This window comes from Etheostoma spectabile, chromosome 11 (genome assembly GCF_008692095.1).
Source record: "Etheostoma spectabile isolate EspeVRDwgs_2016 chromosome 11, UIUC_Espe_1.0, whole genome shotgun sequence".
NCBI classification, from domain to species: domain Eukaryota; kingdom Metazoa; phylum Chordata; class Actinopteri; order Perciformes; family Percidae; genus Etheostoma; species Etheostoma spectabile.
The window spans coordinates 16491703-16517226 of NC_045743.1; the positions used below are offsets into that span (position 1 = coordinate 16491703).

Sequence of the window (25524 nt, forward strand, 5' to 3'; positions counted from 1 at the left end):
ATTACCTCTGTTTAAATTCAATACAATATGATTAATTATAATGGTGACCCTTCTGATGGAAGTGCCTGTTGTGTGAAACTCATGGACACCCTTCTGCAAAGACCTTTGTTTGATTAGTAGTACAATGAAGCCGATTTCCCACAACATTTTTAGAAAGGGCTTTTATAGCAAATATTAATATAAATAGAAAATGTTTAAAGCATTTTCATTTTTATTTAACCAGATAAGCCGTTACAGCCGAGTACAGGTTTTACTTTGCAACGGCGACCTGGCCAAGAAAAAGCATAAGCGTACAAGACAACATACAGTTTCACTTACAATGTAGTACAAGAAAACAGAATACAATAGGCTACATAAGTACAAATTAAGCAGGCATTTCAAAGCCGGCGCAAAGTGAGGTGTAAGTAAGTCAACTGATGCGGTGCGAAAGTAGTATGGTGATAACACAATACACATGAATAGACAATCTATAACACTGCTGAGAAGTAGTGAAGTCAATATGGAGTTAGAGCAAGTTGTAATCTAGTCAGTGATGTGGATCAGTAATATCACAGCCAACACGAACAGACAGTCGGTCTAAATGCTGTAAACTGATACAAGTAATTTTAAGAAAGAAAGATTGGTTGTATTGGAATTTAAGGAAGACTAGCAATACTCCATTCCTTATCCAAGCTCTTGTTATCGGAATTGTTCAGCCCAGTGTTGCTGTGTACTACACCACCGATGTTATAAACGTAGTCCGACAATTCTATCAGGAGTGTGTTGTGGTCGTGACTCGAGTGTACAATACACCAGATCAGTGTGTCAGATCCAAGGCTCACTATTCACTGTAACAAGCTGTATATAAAAAAAAAAGAAAAAAAAAAAGGTGTTGATAAGGCTCAGGGAGCGAGGCCACGGCTGAGAGGCTGAAATAAACACTAGGCGGTAAGAGGCGACATGGCGCTGTGACGCCTCCTCTGCATGTTGTTCCTGTAGAAAGTGGTGTTGCAGACCTTATGTTTGCAGAACTGTGGGTTTGAGCCAGCATTACGGCCTGGATGCAAAACATACTGCTTTCTTATTTTTTATTCTTAATGACCCTGCTTGTGCTGGGAATTCATTTGCAATTTCATAAAACTGTTCATATCATTACCTGTTCACTTAAGACCCACAGAAAAGAAAATATTGTTACTTTTTATGTACATAAAATAGGTTCCTTTTTGCATGATGAGCTCTGGGACATGTACCCTATTTGCAGCTCTGTGGGGTACTTAAAGACACTAAACTAATCTCAATGAACCGGTTCAATTCATTCATTAATCTCAAATTCCGACCTTCCTACCATTGCTTGTATCACATACTGAGCGGAACCATGCCAACACACTTGCTGCGGGCAATTTGATCATAGCCCGATCCTGTATGATACACCAGTCTAGTGCAGTGGTGATATCAATGGATGACATCCAACCAACACTCGACTCTAAAGCTAAATCTGTGGGGCCACAGGTATCTACGGCCTGTTAGCGCCTTGCATCAAGTAGGAATCCTTTTCAACCTCCCCAAATCACATCTTTTAAACAGATAATATTGAGCATTTACGCGGGTGATAATCAGTATACAGCTTTTTTTTGGGGGGGTTAATTAAAAATCCAATATTCCAACATAATTGGCAGATATACAGTATCTAAAAAAAAAACAAAAAAATCCAGAAATGCGTAACAAAACAAACAAATATCCCTAATATTAGTTATTTGTAGTTAAGAGTCCTCACTAAAATTAATATAATAAATTTGTTCTATTGTCACAACAGAACAGAGAAACATCAAAATATATAGTCCTTTGATTATTTTTTTGTTATTGTGTTTTTGTTCAGAGTGTTGCCAACAGGGACGTTGTAGCGCGCCCTCTTCCTCTGCAACGCCAACACTCGTAACATGGTTAACCGTGATTTTATTTTTTCAATATTAATTTATCAGAATCATTTATTTGTCAATATAAATGATTTGGGTGAATGAATATTAAAGAAACAAAAACAATTATTTTTTTATTAGCCATTACTGTATAAATGCTGATACCGATAGGTTGGGAAATGCCTCATACTGGCGGATAATATTGGCCCGCCGATATATCGCCCGGGCTCTACTTTTTCTTTCTGTAAAATGAACACTCTTACCGTGTGTATTCTTCCTGAAGTTTACTGGGGTCTGTCACAAAGAATTTGACTCTGAAGCTCAAGTTATGGGGAGACCCTCCTGGAAAATGAGAGCGGACAGTTAGAGGGGAAAACACAACATGGCGGTTCTGTAAGTGGATTCAAACTAAGTGCAATGTCTACTTTTATGCTGAAGAAGAAAAAAAAGAAAAAAAGTTCTATATCTTTTTCTTTTCGCAATTGTTGGATTGGATATAAACGAGTGGAATAAGTGACTCAAAGTGGGAAATTAGCGATCCTACATTTCTTCACACATCAGCCTAACTCTGTAGTGTGTGAAATCCAAAACCCTGTGGTTATTCCTCAGTGAATCAATCACTCAGCATTAAAAACAGAGTTGAAACACAGTTCAATCATTGCTCGAGGTGGACTACATTTCTCACTAGGGCTTCTTCGTAATTGTTCATGTTACAAATGATTTTACTCATTATCAAAAGAAAAGAGCAGAGTTGAAATTAAGTTTAACAATTGCTCACGGCATATTCGGAATTTAAAATGACAATTTTGCTGGAGGTGGCGTGTGGATTTTTAACCTTCACTGGGGCTGAACTGCAGACTGCTGCTTCAAAAAGCTGGTAAATCGTGAAACTCAAGCAATTACATGAGGCGTGAGTGAACAGTCTTGGCTTTACAACTTTCTGTTGATTGCTGGACATGACCTGGTTAAGGTGTTATGTTGTGGATTTCACCTACTTCTTAACTGTTTCCTGACGGGCTTGTTGGGATCGAGCCAGCGCTGTAAAATATTGATTGAGAGACACTTAGAGAGACACCTTCCAGAGCATGGATAAACAACCTAAATTATTCACCACTGGCCACACGCACATCTGACATAAATACTCATAAACACAAATGCACATCAATATACTATACACACTGACAAGATGTAGTTATTTGCACAGTCATGACGGGTTTGATTTTATGAGACTGGTCCAAATACAGAGCATCTCTGGATTCCTCTTGTAGGCAAACACATGTACTCTCATGCGCACACGCACACACACCCCTATGGACTGAAAACATCATACTGACTGGCGCATCTAAGGAGTCATCAGCCAAGTGCAGGCCAAAGTAGTCTCTCTCAGTCAGCTCCAGGTGCTTAAAGACAGCATCCAGCAACACCTGGCCATGATCCGACTTCTACAGAGAGGGACAGAAAACACACACCAAATCACAGTTTGTCAGTCGCTGTCTATCGTGAAAAAGCATAAGGAACAAAGGCAGAAAAAAAGAAAGAAAAAAAAAAAGGCCACGCTGGGTATGCACAATGATCCTGAATCACATCTCTGCCGTTTGCTGCTCCTGGCCTCCTCAGTGAAAGATTACAGGGGTTACAGTGAGGTAACGTGAATGAGCGAAAATGTGATTATCCTGTGTGTAGCGAAAAGATTGGAGCATGGCGCGCCACACACCCCACAACACACCCCACACCACACACACACACACACACACACACACACACACACCACACCACACACACCCACACACCCCACACCAACAACACACCACACACACACAACACAAAAACCCACCACACACACACACACACACACACACACACACACACACGATCATTTGGTCCTCACATTGCCGCAAAAGCATCTCACTAAACCCAAAATCCATGTGTGATTCAGCCACGTTAAGCACTGTTTAATACCTTTCTAACCCCATGGGGAGGGACATGTATGAGGTATTAGGTGGACGCGTGACTGTGGGCTATTGACATATATTTAACCATTTCGCTACATGGTTTGTTCAGTAGCCATGTAACACTACCTGACATCTTACTAGCAATTTTGTGAAGCCGTGTAGCCCTAAGAAGATTTAACAAGGTGTGCAGAACGGCAATGAATTTGAATCCCATTAACATATAGATGTACATATCAGCTGGTTTAAATGGGATGCCAGCCCCGACGTCCACCAGCTGTCTTAAAGAAAACCGTAACATTTGGTGACTTGGCTTGTTGGGAAAGCATCTGATTATGACATATCTTACATTCGCATGTAGAAACCCTCAAAATACAATGACTTACGTAACAATTAAGATTGTCTGTTTTCCCATCATGCAAAATCAATTTGCATACAGGAATATGAGAGTGATATAAAAATAAAAAAAACAGAAGTGAAGAGTCACTGTGGAATTTTCACAACAATTTCCCTTTTTGATGCCTTTAACAAACTGGAAAACAGATCAATGATCAAGCACCCCCCCGGGTAGTATTGTTTGTAACAGTTTATAATTTCTAAACATAAAAAAGCCCCCCCCGCCTAACAAATAAAGTGTTTTGAATTGACTTAATAATGAATAAAAACAGACATGATTGTGTGGAAAACTGCCATGACATTAGAAGGCAACAGATAGAGGAGAGTCAGAAGTGTACTACTGAGGAACACTTGGCTCAGAAACAAATCAAAGCAATGGTAAAAAAAAAAAAAGCAAAGAAAGAACAGTGTGGTCAGGCGTTCATAAAAGAGAGACACGAAAATAGGAACATTTAGAGCAAGAGACTGAGTACAGGGAGGTATTTGTATTCAAGTAAATCAATGACAATGTACTTTAACGTGGTTAAGTAACTTCAAATCTATAAGTACTGCTTTTAAAGGTTTAGGACAGGAAGCGCTCAGTGCTTGTTATTTAATTTTTTCTTTTTTTTTCTTACAATGACTGTTTATGAAATAACCCTTTGCTATTATCAAACACGAGACAAAATGAAGGTCAACAGGCTTCAGAAATAGAAAAGACGTTCCTCTTTTACAATCTTAATAGTTGGGCCTCACAACATAAAAATGTGCAAGCAGTCTTACACTGTCATGAATGACTAGAATGTTGTATATTCTGGTTGTCATACCCTTCATTTCCTTTGTTAAAACAAATGTGTTTGTAAGTGTATCACTGCAATGGAAGCAATGGGTAAAATGTCATAATTGTAGGAAGCGGCTTAACAATCACCGGGGTTGTAAAAAAAACAGAAAAAAGAAAAAAAAGTACAACAGTAAAATATGAAGAGATGGTGAGAAAAGCAGGAAAAAATAGTGAAAAAAGGGAGAGAGGGATAAAAGACTGAAAAAGGGGCAAGGAATCATTTATGAAACGGATCATTAATATCACATCGTATCATGAGAGAGTAGGAAGGGTGAGAGGATAGACTGTGGAGCAGAAACTCACACCTGATCCTGCCGCCAGAAGGAGGGAGGAAGAGAGAGAGTGTGTAAGTGTGTTACTCCGTATGAGGTCCACCCCACACACACACACACACACACACACACCACACACACAGTAGTGCTCTTGTCCAGCGCTCCCCTTTACCCTGGTGACCCAATTTACGCTTTCTTTTGTTGTTTTCAGCATAAACCCCAACATACATTGTCATTTGCTCAGGGTGTGTGTTTGCGTGTGTGGGGTTTTTGTGTGTGTGTGGGTGTGTGTGGTGTGTGTGTGTGGGTGTGTTTTGTGTGTGTTGGTTGTGTGTGTGGGCTCGAAAGAATGATAGTCAACATGTTTACATGGGAGCCCTAGGCTCACCCGGGCCGTCTTTTAGCGCTTTAATTAAAGTACATGTACACGATTTTTTTTTTTACCCTGATTGAATTTTGAATGAAATTTATAAAACCGTTAATCAGATCTCGTACTTCTGTATTTTTGAAGTGTTTGGCAAAGCATTTTTACTAAGTCTGATGCGATTGACAAACAGACTTTTGGGACAGCCCAAAATGGCGAAATCTGAAAATGTTGGTGTTGTGTTGTGCTGTGGTCTAGGACAACAGACCTTTTTTGGAAAAAACTATAATATAAAAAATATTTGACGGTCACAATGACGTCTCTTTTTCATTCTTTTTTTTTGTATAAATGGTGTCAAACCCAACCAACCTAGCTTTTCAATTGCGATCAGCTTTCAGAAAATAAAAGCTGTTGGAAAGACATCAGCAAACACGTGTTTGTGGACAGAATATATGTGACTAGCTGTGTATGTGACAACATAGCACAGAGTTCATGCAGATGCAAACTGGCCTCATCATTTACAGGCTGCTGGATTTACTAAGTAACTGAAGTGTAATGATTCAATCAGCTGACTGGGGCCAAACTGAAAAAAACAAGGAAGTGAAAAAAACATAACTAACAACTCTAATATGATGATCCCCATGTAAGGCTATTCAGAGACATGACTGAGAGACTGTGTGTGTGTGTGTGTGTGTGTGTGTGTCCACACTGGTACCCCCTTTGTATGAAGCAGCCTTTCAAGTTGGATGTGAGAGCCCTCTGTGTACTTTTTATACAGTGCTCCCAGGAAACCCATCGCCACGCTGTGTGTGTGTGTGTGTGTGTGTGTGTGTGTGTGTGTGTGTGTGTGTGTCTCTCTCTCTGTGTCTCTCTCTCTTCTGGTTTTCTAAAAGCATGCAAGCCAAATGTGCAATTGCCGCTAGTGCATGAGAAAGCAGCAATAAATTGTTAAAACTGAGCGCACGCACACGCACACACGCACACACACACTTTTTAATGCAACAAATAACAGCAGCAAACTCTACACTGTGGATAGTTTGCGGGCTACATACTCAGTGAGAGAAAAATAAAGTCACAAAGAGAATAGGTGGACAGAGTTACAGAACACATACTACAGGAGAGACCAACAGCGAAAGACAGAGAGAGTGGGAGAACAACTGATGACTGAGAGATGGTGAGAGAGAGAGAGAAGAGAGAGAGGAGAGAGAGAGAGAGAGAGAGGAGAAGAGAGAGAGAGAGAGAGAGAGAGAGAGAGATGAAGAAACACAGAGAAGGAAGAAGAGGGAGCGAGCAGGGAAAGAGAGAAAAGGAGTGATTGACGATGCGGTTGTGCGAGACAAACGCTCTTTGTGTTGATCTTCATCAGTCCAGCAACATCACTGACTGGAATAGTGTCTGTGTGCGTGAGAGCGAGGAGAGAAGAGGGAGAAGTGGTGATAGAGCGCAATCAGGGCACAAGAGACTGAATGAGAGAGAGTGGAGGAGAGGAGCGAGAGAGAGAGAGAGAGAAGAGAGAGGAGAGAGAGGAGAGAGAGAGAAGAGGAGAGAGAGAGAGAGAGGAGAGAGAGAGAGAGGAGAGAGAGAGAAGAGATGCTCTTATAATTTGAGGAATTAATCTAACGTGTTAGAGGGGAAAAGAGCCCCAAACATCAATCACACTGGACGGACCTGAAGTCCATAGTGGCGCTCAAGGGGAAAGCCCCCTAGTGTTTTTCAGGTTAACAAAAGGCGCAAAATGTGACACATTTATTTCCCTCGTTGCTTCTTTTTATATCCACGGGATACAGTGGAATGTGCTGCATGTACGCGTTTGTGCTAAACGATGATGGGAATTCAGGAATGCGTTGTGCAGCTTGTCCAGACAGGAAGAGAACTACATGAAGGAGGAGTCATTCCTCTCTCCCTCTCTCTCTGAGAAACACACACGTAGAAAAACAAGGACAGTGACTTGAAGAGAAAAACATAACTAACCATAGTCTAAATATCTGCTAACATACTACACAGACACATTTAAATGAACATGAATCCTTTCGAACAGACTGTATTCTGGAAATGTACAGAGGTTATACTATATTCTTTGACATTTTTAAGTGAAGGAAACACCATTTGTGTCACACAGTCAGGCTGCATGCCATAGTCGTGATTGAGCTGAATTATCTGTGTCTAATCGACACTCCCATCCTAGCTGGCGCACTGATATTTGTGACCAGAGGCTTGATCGGTTTATCAGAACAAGCTTCATGGAGGGAAAACCATCTTACTCCGAGATCTGTTGAGTAGCCGTTTCTGGAGCTTTCAATCATGTTACAAGATTAAATGATTAATGAGCCACAACAACTGGGCCAACTCCTATCTGCTGACGGAGATCAAACAATTTAATCAAAAGACTCTCTTCTTCTCTTCAGACTTTTTCTACAAAAAAACATCAGCTTATATATATTTATGGACACAAAAATGTACAGAGGAAGTAACTAAAGTAGCACACATTTAGTATACTGTATTCTGATATTATAGAGAAATTAGTCTGTTAGACTAAGAATCTGTCATTCACTTTAATTATGTGTTGAGATTTGAACATACACTACCGGTCAAAAGTTTGGGGTCACTTACAAATTTCCATGCCACTCCATTATAGACAGAATACCAGCTGATCTGAGTGGGTGGCTGATCTTTAATGCAATATCTACATTGCCCATTATCAGCAACCATTGATCCAATGTTCCAGAGACACATTCTGTTTACTAATCTGATATCATTTTAAAAAACTAACTGAGAAAACACTGGAGAATCCTTTTGCAATTATGTAAGCACATAATGTAATTTGAAAACTGCTGACCGGGTTTAAAAAAAACAATGCAACTGACCTCAGCTGGTATTCTGTCTATAATGGAGTGCAATGGAAATTTCTAAGTGACCCCAAACTTTTGACCGGTAGTGTACTTAAAATAAAATCATTTTACAAAAACACACAGAGCAGCTGCAGTCCATATTTTGGCTCACCCAGTCAGAGAGATGGCCCGCTAACTGTTGAAAGGTTTCTTGTTAAGACTGTACTAAAAGAATACGTGTCTGGGATGATGGCTCATTGGTCAGCTAAAGGGAACACAATATATGGAGTGGACACATATCAGGCTAGCTTCTGGAGAATATTTCACATGACCGTAAAGCTTAAACTTTTGAGATGATGTCATTAGGGATGGGCGAAAATCAAATATCACGATATTCTTGACCAAATACCACAACGTCGATATTGCGACGATATCGTATGGCTGACTATTGGTGCTTTAACAAAACGTTATTTACAAAATGAGATTTTTGATAAATATTCTCCAGAAATGATTTAATGACTTAGTGGGTAAAGGTAAATAATAAAACAGCTAGAACAGTCTGGTAAGATCAGAAACTGACATCACTCTACTGTAATGCAGCCTGTAAAACCAGGTAAAGACGACACTAACCGTATTACAATATATAATAAAAATCTAAGACAATATCTAGTCTCATATCGCGATATCGATACATCGATATATTGCCCAGCCCTACTTGTCATTTATCACCATAGTGTCTTTTTTTGTAGAAAATTATCTTTATATTCCTCAAAGTAAGGCATCTAAAAAAACACATGGCCTTCAAAGCCTTCTGTGAATGTTAGGGAAAGAGTGACTGGCACGGTTCTAAAAATGTGTTGCTTCCAGGTGAATGAATTTCTATTTCGCTCAGGGGTCGCATTGGCCAATAAATTACAGCCGTTTGGCCGGATTATTTATCTGTGTCTTACTTGCTCATAAGAGCTACTTGATTGCTCTTGCTGCCACATGTTAAATGTGTTGTGTAGTGGTTACTATGGTTACTGCTGCATGTCACTTTACTCTGAATAAATCCTGCTTCTGACCCTGCTGTTGTATCTATAGGGATGTGGGTCAGTAGTGGGCTAGGCTTTTTTAATTTCTTGTCATGTATTAAGACTCAAAGCTACATCAGATTCTGCTGCATAATGCTATGGTGTCAGCCAAAGAATTCCTATCTATAATATCATCAGTACAGACGATGCCTCGTGTGCCCCCCTGCACCAGGAGCATGCCGGTTCCCATGACAATAAGTGACTGCTTCTGGATTTTCATTCTTGGCTAGAATCAAGGCCAGCCGGCCAGGGAGAGGATCAATAGAAGCGTTGTTGCTCTCAGGATGCCTTGCCTTTCCAGGAAGTTACAGCGGCAGCAAGGGTCTGATCAATGACACTGACAGAGAAACTGACAGAGACCGAGTCATTCTTCAGCAAGACGCAGGGAGGGGGGAATGGGGGAGAGAGAGAGAGAGAAAGAAAGATCAAGAGCAGGAAGCAGAGAGGGAGAGCATTGTGCAGGGAGAACTGTAAGGAAAGAAAATGGAGAGAGACTGTAAGATGGCAATCCACAATAATGGCTAAAGAGATAATCCTGATTTCCCATCCATGAAGACATCATGATTATATGATGCAAATTGAAGTTTACAGGCCTTTTAGTTGAATTACTCTGAATTCCAAATTTGTTTTAAGGTTCACACGCAGAATTAGTATCTCAGTCCTTAGGTGGGTTAGTGTCAGGATAGTCTCGCTTTGCCAGAGCCTCCTCCAAAGCGCGCTGAAGGAGGGTCCATACAGCATTCGGGGATTGGAGGAAAACATCCTCTGGTTTAAATGGCATTTCCTTAAGCCAATCAGAATCCACATGGGCGGTGGTAAACTCTGCACATAGCCGCTGCAAAAAATAGTCGTGTAAGAGAAATCAGATTGGAGATAGTCTAGCTCGCCGTCTGGACTTACGCTGCAAAGAGCTGAGCAGCAGCTGACCATAGTCCTCATGAATCCACCAAATTTAAAACACAAAGAAAGCAGAAGGAAACAGAAAACACATGCATCCGGAAGAATTTCCTGCAGCACCGGAGCAATCTCCCAGAAGTGGAACGCAAGAGATATAGACTAGTGTCAAGAAGTGAGAAAGACATTCCCGCTACAAGCCAGACCCCCAGGAAAAGTGAATTTACCCCGGGCCCGTCACCAAAAAGACTTTCTTCCATATACTTATGTGGCAAAAGTGATGTGTGTACATCAGCGGATACATTTCTTTGAGCATCACAACCCAGCATAATGACTCGTTTCACAATCAGAATTTGGTCCGATATCATTTGGTAAATCTAGAAGAGCTGCATGATTCAATCGTTTTATTCGCATTCAAGTTACGGCGCCAACGCGTCTGGCGAGGACAGTGACTCGAGTCTGTTCAGTGTGTTCCATGCTGTCGTCAGCCAGAGGAGCCGTCGGCCTTCATTTTGGCACATTTGACATGTTGAATGGTGGGTGGGCAGTCGGACTCAATGACCAATCTGATTGGTGGCGTGCTAACCCGGAAATGACGAGTGGGATGAGCATGACGAACGCCTCTCCAAATCTGTCAAAAATCTTTTAAACTGACCTTTGTCGATCTGAAATGACGAAAATCTATCTATGTTTAACATATACAGTACATGGATGTATCATACATTCATGTATATACATGGATGTATGATAACATCCATGCTTTAAGCTAACTTGAGACAAAACCTCAAAAAGTAACTTTTTTTTTTAAATCTGAAGTAATAATGCGCATTTGTGTATTTCTCTAGAGGTATATGCATGCATATATACACATGTTCACATGCACTCCCAGTCACACGCTGTAACACCAACAGGATGTAATCTGTCAGAGGGGATGTTATTAGAGGAATTGTGTTTTCTGACTCACAAAGGGAATTTCCCTTCTCATACTGTCAGAAGTCTGATCAAACACACAGTGCCAGAGAAACAAAAAAGGAAATGTGTTATCGCATGAAATGAGAGACGACTGTAACGTCAGTCACAAGTCAACTTGTCACCTGGCTTTGGGCAACACACACACACACACACACACAACACACACACACACACACACACACCACACACACACACACACACACACACACACACACACACACACACAACACACACCACACACACACACACACACACACACACACACCACACACACACACACACACACACACACACACACACACACCACACACACAACACACACACACAGCAGAGCCAAACCACAGAATAAATCTCTGATACACATGCTTTACACACACTATTTACTACAAGCCACAAGGAACAACATGTGTAACTTGTTGAATGACAACTATGACTGAAAAAAAAACACTGGGTGCTATCTGGTGTGTGCTTTTAAATGACTGTCTTTCCCCCCAACTCTCAAACTAATTCAAGGTGGGGAAATTTACAGTAATGGCACAAGTGGAGGGCTGGGAAAGGGAGGGGAGGGGGAAACATTTGGGGGGCTTTGGCGGAAGTAGACAGGAGGTAAATGTTGCCCTGGTGTCAGTTAGATACTGTTGTTAGTTCCAACATTAGCCATGTTGGGGGGTTTTCGGCCTGTATTTGGTTACATTTTGGTAAATTTACATCATTGAAAGTATGCGAATTAGCATCGTAGCCGTGTATGTGCTGAAAACTGGATTACTTTGATACTGAAGAAAACACTGATTCTTAAGCAAGTTCTGGAGTGATAAGGAGCATCTTTATTCTAAGGTTCATTTGTGACCAACATCAGAAATAACGATAATCCCAAGAAGGCCCACTAAATATAAAAATGGGTGTGTCGTGTCTGTGTGTTCAGGTTTGAAGGAGTTAAGACTCCAAGAAGGAGAATGAATGTTGGTGCCTGGTGTAGTCCTTCCGCGCAGCCCCTGGGGGAGCGCACACCTAGGGTGGTGCGCTTCACAGTTTGAATACATCCATTCTTATGTCACACCTACAGTATGTACTGGGGGTAACAAGTCTTAAAATCTAAAGCAAGACACTTGTAGACCAGGGAGAGCGGTACTTTGGTGCGGCAGACTTGGGTTTGATTCCCACTGCGAAAATCAACCCATGTGTCCCTGAGCAAGGCACTTAACCCCTAGTTGCTCCAGAGGCGTGCAACCTCTGACATATATAACAATTGTAAGTCACTTTGGATACGAGGGTCAGCTAAATGACATGACATATAATGTACTTACGCAGACTTTGAACGTCTGGACAGTGTTGTCCAGCAGCAGTACACTGCACACAACCTGTGTGTGCTGTCTGTCTCGCTCCAGCTCCGTCGCCCGGACATTGTAGGATCTGCCAGCAGGCAAGTGGAAGCGCGCGCTCATCACGCTCCTACCAGGGTCTGCAACGACACAACACAGAGCAGAGAGGAGACAATGATGAGTGAGAGAGACTAGAGGTGAAACTGCAAAAAGAGTCGGACAAGAGTCGGACAAGAAATGTAAAGGAGTATCACATGCTTTGTGACAACATAGGTGTGCTAAAGTACAATCCATCTCCTGAAAGAACAGAATAAGCCATTGTGCAGTTCAAAATCATGTATTTTTCCCCCCACTACCTTAGTGAAGACAGCGGCTCAGCAAGGCAAGCCTGTACAAGCAAAGACTGACTGCTTCATGAGAAAAGAATGTCAATGAGTAGGCAAGCAGCAGATTCCCTACCAGGGGATGTGGAAACTACACAGCAGCCCAGCACTAAATCACTCACAAGCTACTATAAAACCAAATGAAATGAGAAAAAAACAACATGGCAAGACAGCTTTAAATGTTCGCAACCCTGCAGGTTTCATTATGCCAAAATGTGACTCGGTTTGATCTTCAAAAAAAACTTAACAATCACGATATTTCTTCCTATCAGCAGCCTTGTTTGAGACGTATATAGTATAAAATAGTATAAAAACTATTTTAATTTTCACTGCATTCTAATTGCAACTTCACTCGTATGACTTACTCAGGAGGTCTGGAGTGGCTCAAGTGATTGGTTGGGAAATGATGGCAGTGCAAACAGTGGCAGAGGGTGCCCTGTCTGCTTATTAGTGGGAAGAAATAACAATAATTTGATCTGAAGCTGCTCCACTTACAACAAACCAAAGCCCCTTATTATGGAGGCCATGTCTGACTGCTTTCCTAGTCTCCATAGATTTCAAACTGGTCGCATGTGGCTTGAGTCCAAGTTACCACAGATTTTAAAATTATTTTTTTTCAAATGGTAATTTGGTAATGTCCATTGTTTAGTTCTAAAGATCTCAAGTTTAGTGTTTGTCCCCGATACAGTTTATGCATTAAATTTTATTGAATTGATTATTTTCCATTTTTCTTTAAATCCAAAGATGTGTGAACAGTTTTTAATTTACAGCCTAAAATTCTAATACTATTATTAATTCACAGTTTTACGTTATCATACTTATATTGAAAGGGGCTTTTTTTACATATTTTATTAATTCCTTAAAAAAGGAAGAGTGGCTTACCGCGCCCGGCCAATAGTCCAGCACATAACCGTAACACCATGTTGTGTTGTTTTAACACGTTTTTTTTTTGTATGGATTTAAGACATCATCTGTTAATGTGTGAGCTTTAGAGACCCCGATAGGCAGGTTTTGTTTCCTCTGAACAGAGTCAGGCTAGCCATTTCCTCCTGTTTCCAGTCTTTGTGCTAAGCTAACAGGCTGCTGGTTATTTATATGTTGCGTGCAGAGGTGGGAGTGGTATCTCATCTAACTCTCGGCAAGAAAGCGGATGAGCGTACTTTGCTAAACGTTACCACAATTTCTTTGGAATCATTTATGTACAGTTACATTTAGGCGAGCAATCACAATATGCTGTTGTCTTGCATACATGTCTTATATTTAGTGTCATATTTGATAACAAAATACACTATTCAACAGCTACTTTATGCTTTTTGATTAACATTGGCCAACATGTTCTGATCTGAACAGCCACATGTGCACGCTAAGAGTTTCACGTTCCAGCAAGCTCTTTCTGTTTTTGTGTAGTTACAGCAGTGTTTTCATTTCTCTTTTTTTTGTTAGGTAACATATGCCATTGCCGTGGGATTTGTGCCCTTCCTGTCTGCCTCCTGTTTTTGTTTTTACCCTTTGGTGATCGGTCTTGACAGGAGACATAATAATCCCACAAGGGTCATGGCCCCGTCATCAAGAGCTGCTGTATTTGTAACGATGGCTCTGTGTGAGCGTATTTGTGTGTGTGTGTGTACATGGCATATATGGAGGGCCCTCTGTGTGTCTGAGCTGCATGTCACTACACATCAGCACAAACCCCAATGGCCACTGGCAGATGGTGTGCACACTGTGAACGCACACACAAATGTATAGTTGAGGCCGCCACTAACAGCCCGTCGCCTTGTCACCTCCAGATGCTAAAGCTCTACTTACACCTGGCTTTAATATGCACAGTACAAAATGTATTGTATATGTTGTGTGATTGCATCTTAAACCCGTTATTCTCAAGAAACTAAATATGAAAGGGGAATCTCAAGCACAATAAGTACAGAAACAGTCCTACACTTCTGAAGCAGGGTCATATGATGTGAGGGAAACACGGGACATCCATCAAGGAAACTTGTGTATCTTAGAAATGTTCTCTGTAAGATTAAAGGTCACCTGACATGGTGCTTTTTGGATGCTTTTAAATAGACCTTAGTGTTCCCCGAATACTGTATCTAAAGTCTCTTTTATATAGACCTTAGTGTTCCCCTAATACTATATCTGAAGTCTTTAATATAGACCTTAGTGTTCCCCTAATACTATATCTGAAGTCTCTTTTATATAGACCTTAGTGGTCCCCGAATACTGTATCTGAAGTCTCTTTTATATAGACCTTAGTGGTCTCCTAATACTGTATCTGAAGTCTTTAATATAGACCTTAGTGTTCCCCGAATACTATATCTGAAGTCTCTTTTATATAGACCTTAGTGTCCCGAATACTGTATCTGAAGTCTTTATAAGACCTAGTGTTTACCCCGAATAACTTGATATCTGAAGTCTCTTTTATATAGACCTTAGTGTTCCCTAATACTGTATCTGAAGTCTTTATATAGACCTTAGTGTTCCCCAATACTTATCTGAAGTCTCTTTATATAGACCTTAGTGGTCCCCGAAATACTGTATCTGAAGTCTTTAATAGACCTTAGTGTTCCCTAATACTGTATCTGAAGCTTTATATAGACCTTAGTGTTCCCCGAATACTGTATCTGAAGTCTCTTTTATATAGACCTTAGTGTTCCCGAATACTGTATCTGAAGTCTTTATATAGACCTTAGTGTTCTCCAATACGTATCTGAAGTCTTTAATATAGACCTTAGTGTTCCCCGAATACTGTATCTGAGTCTTAATATAGACCTTAGGTTCCCCGAATACTGTATCTGAAGTCTTTTATATAGACCTTAGTGGTTCCCCGAATACTGTATCTGAAGTCTTTAATATAGACCTTAGTGTCTCCAATACTGTATCTGAAGTTCTTTTATATAGACCTAGTGTTCCCGAATACTGTATCTGAAGTTCTTTATATAGACCTTATTGTTCCCCGAATACTGTATCTGAAGTCTCTTTAATAGACCTTAGTGGTCCCCTAATACTGTATCTGAAGTCTTTTATATAGACCTTAGTGTTCCCCGAATACTGTATCTGAAGTCTCTTTTATATAGACCTTAGTGTTCCCCGAATACTGTATCTGAAGTCTCTTTTATATAGACCTTAGTGTTCCCCGAATACTGTATCTGAAGTCTTTAATATAGACCTTATTGTTCCCCGAATACCATATCTGAAGTTTCTTTTATATAGACCTTAGTGTTCCCCGAATACTGTATCTGAAGTCTTTAATATAGACCTTAGTGTTCCCCTAATACTGTATCTGAAGTATCTTTTATTTAGACCTTAGTGTTCCCCGAATACTGTATCTGAAGTCTTTAATTTGACCTTAGTGGTCCCCTAATACTGTATCTGAAGTCTCTTTTATATAGACCTTAATGTTCCCCGAATACTTTATCTGAAGTCTCTTTTATATAGACCTTAGTGGTCCCCTAATACTGTATCTGAAGTCTCTTTCACAAAATTCAGCCTTGGTGCAGAATTACAGCCACTAGAGCCAGTCCCACAATGAGGGGGGGGCCTTGACCAACTGCCACTTTGCCCGTTTAAAAGCCATGATGTCTTTCTCATGGGTAGGCCAAATTTTCTGGGTGGGCAAAGCAGAAAAAGGGGAAGTAATCTTGCCCCTTGTGACCTCATCCCATCCCATCTGAGCTTTCATTTTCTCAAAGGCAGAGCAGGATACCCAGGGCTCGGTTTACACCTATCACTATTTCTAGGCACTGGGGGACCATAGGCAGGCTGGGGGAACGCATTTTTTAATGTTAAAAACCTCATAAAGTGAAGTGTTCATGCCATGGGTCCTTTAATATTCATATTTGTTAAACATGAACATGTTAATTATCCAATTTTTAAAAAGAGCACTCAACCGGTGTTAAACATACAGATAGGTTTTAGGAACCTGAACATGGTTCTATCATGTCATCTGTGGTTCTTTATCAAATTGTTTTTTGCCCCACGTTCTTTTGCCGTGTTTCTCACAGTGTATCATAGCACTGCCGCATCTCTCCTGAAATTAACTTCTCCCCGTCTAATGTCAGAAGAAATTCTCACATTGTTATGCCTTCGCAGGAAAAGAGCAGAGGTGTTACATCACACAGCACGGATAGCTGAGGATTGAAACGGTAGTTGATGTTGTCATGTTGTAATTGAACTGATCACACGGGACCCATCCGTCTGAGTCAGCTCAGGGCTTACTCAGTGCATTACCACCTCACTATACTCATATAACAATTTCCTGGGAGAACCCTGGTCTGTGAACAATCTGGGTCGGGGGGGGGGGGGCGCAAAGAGGCTATCAGGCAGAGAGGCCTCAACAAAGAGATGCTACTGAGCTGCATTACAGGAAGTGGTGAAGACTAGCAGGTAATAAACAATCAGGCGTGTTGATGGTCAGGCTGTAGGTCATCCTGGTGAGTCAAGCTGTCAGAACACACACACACAACACAACACACACACACACACACAACACACACACACACACACACCACACACACACACAAACACACACACACACACACACACACACACACACACACACACACACACACACACACACACACACCACACACACACACACACACACACACACACACACACACACAACACACACAAACACACACACACACACACACACACACGTTAGCCGCGACAGCCCCGGCCTGGAAAACAGAGTGAATGGACCAGCGAGACAAGCAGAGAGGAGCACAAGGATCAAGTCATGCAGAAAGAAGCAAGGAAGGGAGGGAGGACAGAGGGAGGGAGGCTCTTCTATCACTGGCTTTCACTGTGGAACAGCTACACGATACACAGATGATGAGGTCTGACACACTGACACAGGCTGCCTTGCCTTCCCTGCTCTCTTCCTGTCCCAACATTCTTCTGCCATCCAGTTGAAGACAATTTAAAGACTGCAGTACTGGATCATTTCTCACAATTCCCCCCCTCCCCCCCTCCCCCAATAACAACTCCGAGTAGGTTGAAGTGTGTGCACCACCACAATAAAAAGGCAGCATGAATGGAGCCATGATACTACCATTCACCATGGTAACAACCACAAATAAACTGGTCAGTGGAAATACTCATGCCACATACAGCGAGTTTGAACATGCATATCTGAACACGGCTGCTGCTGTGAATTAGCAAGAATTGGCGTGGGAGACAATTGCTGCTTGTGTCAGTGCGTAAGCTCTAGTATGGAGTATTAATTTAATATTTAATCACAGGTAACCTATAATATTAACTGGTGAGAACTGGAATGGTAGTAGGTTATACTCTCTCTCTCTCTCTCTCTCTCTCTCTCTCTCTCTACTCTCTCTCTCTCCTCTCTCTCCTCTCTCTCTCTCTCTCTCTCTCTCTCTCTCTCTCTCTCTCTCTCTCATCTCTCTCTCTCTCTCTCTTCTCTCTCTCTCTCTCTCTCCTCTCTCTCTCTCTCTCTCTCTCTCATCTCTCTCTCTCTCTCTCTGAGTTAACCAAACTCAGTCTTCACTCAACCTGCTTTCTGAAACAGACTCCTGAATTCCAAACAAAATCCTGGATATAAGCATCTTTTGAAAGCACTAATGGCAAATATTGTCACAAGGTTTTCTGTAAGATATATAGAAGACATATCGTGATATTTGATGTTTGTTGGTAAACCGGCAGCAAACCGGTGGCCTAAAGGTTAGAGAAGTGAGCGGTTCAATCCCCCAGACCGGCAGGATAAGAATATTTGGGTGGGCAAAGTGAAAGAGCAGTGCTTGTCCCCCCTCCTCACTAACACCCCTGAGGTGCCCTTGAGCAAGGCCCTTAACCTCCAACAGCTCCAGTGGAGCTGCTCAGTGGCCAGCAGGTCAGACGGTGGTTGTACTGGGCAGCTTCCAGGTATGAATGTGTGTAACTGGGGGAATGTGATCAGGGTGTTCCTGCAAATGAGAGGCTTCCTATCAGTAAACCTTCTCTGAATAAACAACGAAAATAAAAAAAAATACTAATCATCTACAAGCCTACGTTGAGGTATAGGCCTATTATGTGTTGCTCAGCTCTTTCTACAACATCATTGCTTTCTAATTTTTACTGTTTTGCTATATTTAGTTCCCATTGTATTATTTTCTACTCTACAATATTCATCCTTTTTTTTTAATAATTTTTTTTTTGTATTCAACTCAATTCTATTCTCCACATTCTATAATTTTCCATGCTCTGCTGTTTATTTTCAGTTTTGCTCTGCTAAGCTGGACAGGGCAGCCACCCTCCCCTGAGATAAGCCTCCGGAACTCCGGAAGCACGCTACCATTATTGCTTCCTGTAGTCAGCAGAGCTTACAAACAGCCAGGAGAGAGTGTGTGTGTGTGTGTGTGTGTGTGTGTGTGGTTGTGTGGTGTGTGTGTGGTGTGTGTGTGTGTGTGTGTGTGTGTGGTGTGTGTGTGTGTGTGTGTGTGTGTGTGTGTGTGTGTGTGTCTTGACCCTAAAGCTTCCCGTCAGTGGTGGGCTCCTCTGGCTCTCTTAGCTATTGCAAACACAGACTGTCCTGGAGCCTTCCCGTCTGTACACAGGAATACACATTAACATTACATACATACAAACGGAGACACACATGTTATCACACATCCAAATCAGGTTGTGAAAAGCTCCACTGAATCACAATACACACTTCCATACACAAACACAATTATAAAAGTTATCTGAACAGTACCTGCTGAACTATAATCCTCCCCGTATTCCTTATATTAGTTTACACAACAGGCTACGTCCTCCCCCAGATCGATTATGGGGCAATTAATGAACTTTATTTGCCCTATACATTTCTATTCATAGCCCCAATATCTTCAAAAGTCGGTCCCCTTCCTGTTGTATTGCTTCAAACCAATCGATATAAGAGGCTTGCAGTTAGGAATCCCAAAGCAATGATGTGTCACCGTTCCACAGTGTTTCATAAAGCGGAAACTAGGCCACAGACAAGCAGGTGGTCAATTACAGATGTGTGCCAGAGTGTGTGCCGCCTGGTGTGTGTGTGTGTGTGTGTGTGTGTGTGTGTGTGTGTGTGTGTGTGTGTGTGTGTACACAGCTTGTGACTAGGGTTCGGTACCGAAATCCTGACTGAAATTGTATCCGTCTGTCGCTCCGAAACGTACGTAAAAATATCACGCTTTCTCTGCAGTCTACCGTTAGCTAGCTACCGTAAATGTAGGCCACTTTTAAAATGCCAAATTTTCCCTCTGGGCTCTGGTTAGCATACTAACTCTACATTTATTTTGTTGTTACTTGTAATAGTGCAACTGTTATTTGTAGTTGTGTGTTAGGTGACTTAGGTTTACTTATTGTATATTTAAAGTACTTTAAAACGTTAATATATTGTTACATTTAAATCATTTTCAGAACATAAATTAAAAAAAACTCTATACAAGAGCCTTTCTTTGATGTCATTTTTACTCGGAAAACACTTTAAAAGTACCAGTTTGGCATCGGAATTAAAGTAAAAATCCAAACGATACCCAACCCTACTTGTGACTGCTCCTGAGTTTTTATTATAAAGCCCTCATCGACGTTTCTCTCTTTCTGCATACGGTATTTAAATAGGAACTTATAACTGAGGCATGCACAGTTACAAATGTGTCTGCATTGGCATGGCATGACACAGACTCCAATCTGACCTGACCCAATGTTATATTAGTAATTCTGTCTTTTTTACACACCTCTTTTGCTGGGCAGGTGCGTAGGATGTGACCAAAAGGTGCAGATTAGACAACGGCCCTGAAACGTTGTATTTACTAACTAAATCATTGCTTGCAAAATGGCCAGTGTGCGGGCCTCTAAGTAATTCTGTCTTCAAAAACAAAGAGGTATTAGGAACTAGGAAGGCCAGTATCTGGTCTAAGCCTGGAAGAAGAAAAACAGACTTCCTGTTCCAGTTCTGCCTTTCCTTTGTACCCACACATCCCCTTTCTACCTGTGCCTTTTTAGACCCCTACACACACCCTCATTGAACTTTTCTTAATTCTCAACCTTCTTTCCTTGCCAATGTTAGGCGTTGCACCCCTTTGTTTCCCCTCCACCTACCATCCTCCTCCCGCAGAAGACTACCCCCCATGATCCCTTTCATTCTACTTATTTTATGTAGGGCAACAGCAGCAGCAGACAGAGTGTTGTTTCATGTCTGCGTGTGTGTGTTGGTGTGTGTGTGCGCGCGCATGTGTGTGTAACTGACAGATTCAAACAAAGCATTTCAAATGTGTCTGTGTGGGGGAGGTTTGGGGGGGGGGGCGGGCAGGGAAGTTCAAGCTTGAAGAATGTGGGCAGTGAATGACCCCTGACCTCCTTTAGGGATAGCCATATGTGGCCTCGGCGGATGGTAAAGTCATACAGTGCAGCTTGTAACCTGATTGCTAAAGTCTCTGAGAAGAAAAAAGTTGGAGTTTTTTCTTGTTTGGTTCTTTTCATTTTATGAAAATTCAGATTTTATGTCAATGGTGCAATCAAAAAGTGTGTCTTGGTCTAAAGCCAAACCAGCAGATGCATAAAAAAGGCAAACACTAGCAGTCAGATGCAATAAAAAAAGGATGTGGGGAAAGAGGATTTTACAGAAGGAAAGGCTCACAGTTCACTCACTGTGAAACCAAACGTGTACACTATATATATATATATTTCCAAAACACAATTGACATTAGAGTTATTACGCTAAACTTGCATTGCGATTGTCCATTAGAGCTACTTTCCGAGCAACTTCCTGCCTCAAGTTTAAAAATCAACGCTTTTTAAATCAATGTTTTTAACTTTTTCTTATGTTTTTGTCCCTTTTTTCAACACTTTTGTCACTTTGATTTTAAACACTACGTAACACCAACTTATTAACTTTAGTTTTACAATTAATTTTAGTCAATAAACCTCATTTATAGGAAATTATACCTAATGTTTGAGTTAGAAAAGCAGGAATAAGGAATTATTTAGACTAAAAGTAACGGAATGTATGTTGATAGAGACTTAGACTTCTCTTCATAAATCCTTTTGGGACAACCCCCTCGAGGAAATTGCAATTTCCAGCATGCGTTTTAGCAAGAAATACAGTCCAGAAGACAGTATAAAGATAACAATAATAACAGTAATATTAATATTAATTAGAAGAAGAAGAAGAAGATTTGGCTATGGCTGGATAATGGATTTGATGAAGGATAATCACAGAGTGGAATATGTCTTTGCAAAAATAACTTTTACTCAATACTAATTTGAAACAACTTCCATTTTTTTTCAAATGCTATAAAAATTGAATAAGACGCCCCAAAATGAATGAAAGTAGAGATGTGTACTTGCCAAAGAGCGTTGTGTGGAATCAATCGTGTTATTTTGGGTAGTTAAAAAGAACATTGATATAGGAAAACGGGTCAATGTGACCCGAGGACAACATGAGGGTTAGAAAGAGCCAGCATAAATAATTCCATTGTACTGAGTATTATCAGAGAGATTTTCAATTTCTCGTTTTGGTCTCAAATTCATCCCAATTCAGAGTTGCAAACGTCTGCAAACCTCAGCTTGACCTTCACTGAAACCTTATGGAACACGCCTCTATAAGTGCTTAAATAAAAAGCCTGAGTCAGCCTGCCCGGTTGCATTGATTAGAAAAACTAGACAGTCCAATTCAGTTCTCAACTGCTTGCAGCCCTGTATTTTTCATTTCAGCCTAATAAAAACTTGCTACAACAGGTAAAAGGATTGCAGTAGCATTCACGTTTTCTGAAGCAACACCACAAAAGAGCCACAGACAAACCACATTAGCGTTGTAGCTAGTGTTTCCTTATGTACAAAAAAAACATCAGCCTCGTGTCTCATTTGATACTAAATGTGAAAAACAGTTTCTGACTGCACAAAGGAACGACTTGCGATTTTCAGTTGGACTCCATTTCGGTGCTAAAGTGGGAGCAAGACCATGCGTGTTTTTGTGAGTGTTTTCCATTTTGCAAGAAAGCTGCGTCAGTGAGACAGCCAGTATGTCCTGTGTGAAACTGCATCTTCTGATGGTGACGTCCGTCCTCTCACAACTAAGAATAGCTATTTCATATTTCACTTTATACCTGTCTTTTTGGTGCAGTTGTTAACCGTTGCTGCTGTTGTAGTTATTGGAGATATCTAGCGCTGGTATTAAGTTACTATCAATTTCAAGAATAATGTTTTATAATGCTAGTAACTCGAAATGGATTAACCCTCCTTCGGGTCAAATTTGACCCCTTTCCAAAAAAGTTTCTATATCCGAAATTTGGGTTTCTTTCAATCCAATTTTCCAAAAAAAGTAAAATGGATCGTTGCCAACAACGCTCCTCACAAGTTAAATAAATAATCAGTTCACTACTTTCATTGAAATTGTGTGTTTTTTGTCAATTTTATAGCATTTGGAGAAAAAACTATTGATAAAAGAACTTTTTAAAAAAAAGTATAAAAAAAGAAGAGAGAAACGTGTCAATAAAAGCGACAAAAATCTGCAAAGATGTCAAAAAAGTTACAAAAATGTCAAAAAAGTTACAAAAAAAACAACAAAAAACATGAAAATTTCAAAAGGCTCAGAAAAGTTGACAAACGTTAAAAAGGCCAAAAAATTGGGGGGGAAAAGCCGGGAAAAGGATCACAAAGAGACCAAACCTTGTAAAAAGGTTTTTCTTTTTAAAATTTTAGGGGGGTGTTCGGGATCTGGTAAGGAGCCCCCCGGGAGGGTTTTCCGGCAGTCCAGCGGGAGGAGTCCGGGGAAGCCCCGGGGGTGGGGATTTTTCTCCCCTGGCCGGGAAGCCTCGGTCCCCCGCGGAGCTGGTTGATGGGTGGGGAAAGGGGAAGTTTGGGGTCCCCTGCTAAAAGGGCCCCCCCAAACCCCGACAGGTAACGGAAAAGATGTGGATGGATTTTAAATTTTGGACTCAAAAACCCAAAATTCCAGGTCGGTGGGGAAAACAAAACAGGGTTTAAAAGGGGGCCGGGCCCGCTCCGTTGGTAGAGTGGGGGTCCGTGTACAGGGTTAACTCCTCGACCCAGTGGCCGGGGGTCCGACTCCGACCTGCGGCCCTTTGCTGCAAGTCATCCTCCCCTCTCTCTCCCCTTTCATGTCTTTGTCTGTCATGTCAAAATAAAAGCCTAAAACACCCCAAAAAATAGAATAAAAAAGGTCTCAATGACGTTACTTGCATTTTTCTTAACAGTTTGTACAAGACCGTGGTGAAAGATAGAAATGTCTGTTTTTCATTTAAATAAATCATGTTTACCTGAAGCACAACTTTCCACCTTCTTAATTACATCCTGTGTCGTAAAACACATAAATCCTTAATTTGTGTGACTGTTCATGTATTTGCTAGTGAAGCTTAGCTTGCCTATATTAGCTCTAAAAATTCTTATTTTGCCCACTCCCGGTTTATCCATCAGGTTTTCTGTGGTACGTTTTTATTTTATTTTTTTATCTTAACCCTCATGTTGTCCTCGGGTCAAATTTGACCCGTTTTCAGTTTATTTTTTTATTGCAAAAAAATGGGCCTTTGATATAAGCGCTTAAAATGTCAACATTAGAAATATAAAACAACTTTGGAAAAAACATTTAAAAAAAAAACAACAACAAAAAAACGACAGAAAAAACGCTAATAGTGTTGAAAGATTTCATGGTTGGACGGTAAAACAACACAAGGGTTGAAAAAAATAAACATAATCCAACTGAATGCAACAAGCATCAAACCAGGTAAGTCATTTTTGTTTTGTTTTTAAAAGATAGGCAATATGGATTACAGCATATATATACACATTTATACAGCATATGTAATTTCAGTGGTTTCCAAACATAGGACATGTTTCTATCATGTTAAAAGAAAGAATTGCACTTTATTTTATATATGAAAACAAGTGTGAAAACAGGGATTTTTCCCTTCTTATTAGAGGAAATATAGCAGTAAGAAAAAAGGAACAGCATGTTTATTTTCCCAATGACTTTGTTATCATCAGAAAACTTTCTCTTTTTAAGAACTAATAACATTGACATCAGTTCCACCTGTGTTTGACAAGGCAGTGTGTCTCTTGTGAAGGAAGGCGACAAAACCAGAGCTGTGTACGGATGGCTGTCCAGCACAATCACACACATTTTGGAGCCAATCAGTGTGTACTGATTTTCTTTTGAAATTCAGGGATTTAAAATCTCATTGTGACTGGGTAACACCATGAGAGAAGCCCTACTGATAACTGCGTCCCCAGTCCCTTGTTTTTCCCTCTCCCGCTGTCGTTACCTGTGAGGCCATTGTGCGAATTATAGTTATCAGTGCCAGGGAGAGAGCGTGCAACGCGCACACGCACAGTTTCCATAGCATAGCTCTTATCAGCTCATACTGGTCAACGTTACTACTGCACTC

General features: G+C 40.9%; 1 protein-coding gene and 1 long non-coding RNA gene across 2 annotated transcripts in view; one reads left to right on the forward strand and one right to left on the reverse strand.

Moving 5' to 3' along the window:
* ptpn4a (protein tyrosine phosphatase non-receptor type 4a) overlaps nucleotides 1-25524 on the reverse strand; it is an 84243-nt gene that overhangs the window by 39669 nt on the left and 19050 nt on the right. The window contains exons 2-5 of the mRNA XM_032530389.1: nucleotides 12765-12919; nucleotides 3227-3334; nucleotides 2888-2930; nucleotides 2156-2234 (exon numbers count right to left, since the gene is read on the reverse strand). Coding sequence (XP_032386280.1) covers nucleotides 2156-2234; nucleotides 2888-2930; nucleotides 3227-3334; nucleotides 12765-12902 — 368 coding nt within the window. The 5' untranslated portion in view covers nucleotides 12903-12919. The remainder of the gene's footprint in view (nucleotides 1-2155; nucleotides 2235-2887; nucleotides 2931-3226; nucleotides 3335-12764; nucleotides 12920-25524) is intronic.
* LOC116698453 (uncharacterized) lies at nucleotides 246-23724 on the forward strand. Its single transcript, XR_004334210.1, has 3 exons — nucleotides 246-321; nucleotides 9860-9866; nucleotides 23714-23724. It is a non-coding gene; the product is annotated as an uncharacterized LOC116698453 (long non-coding RNA).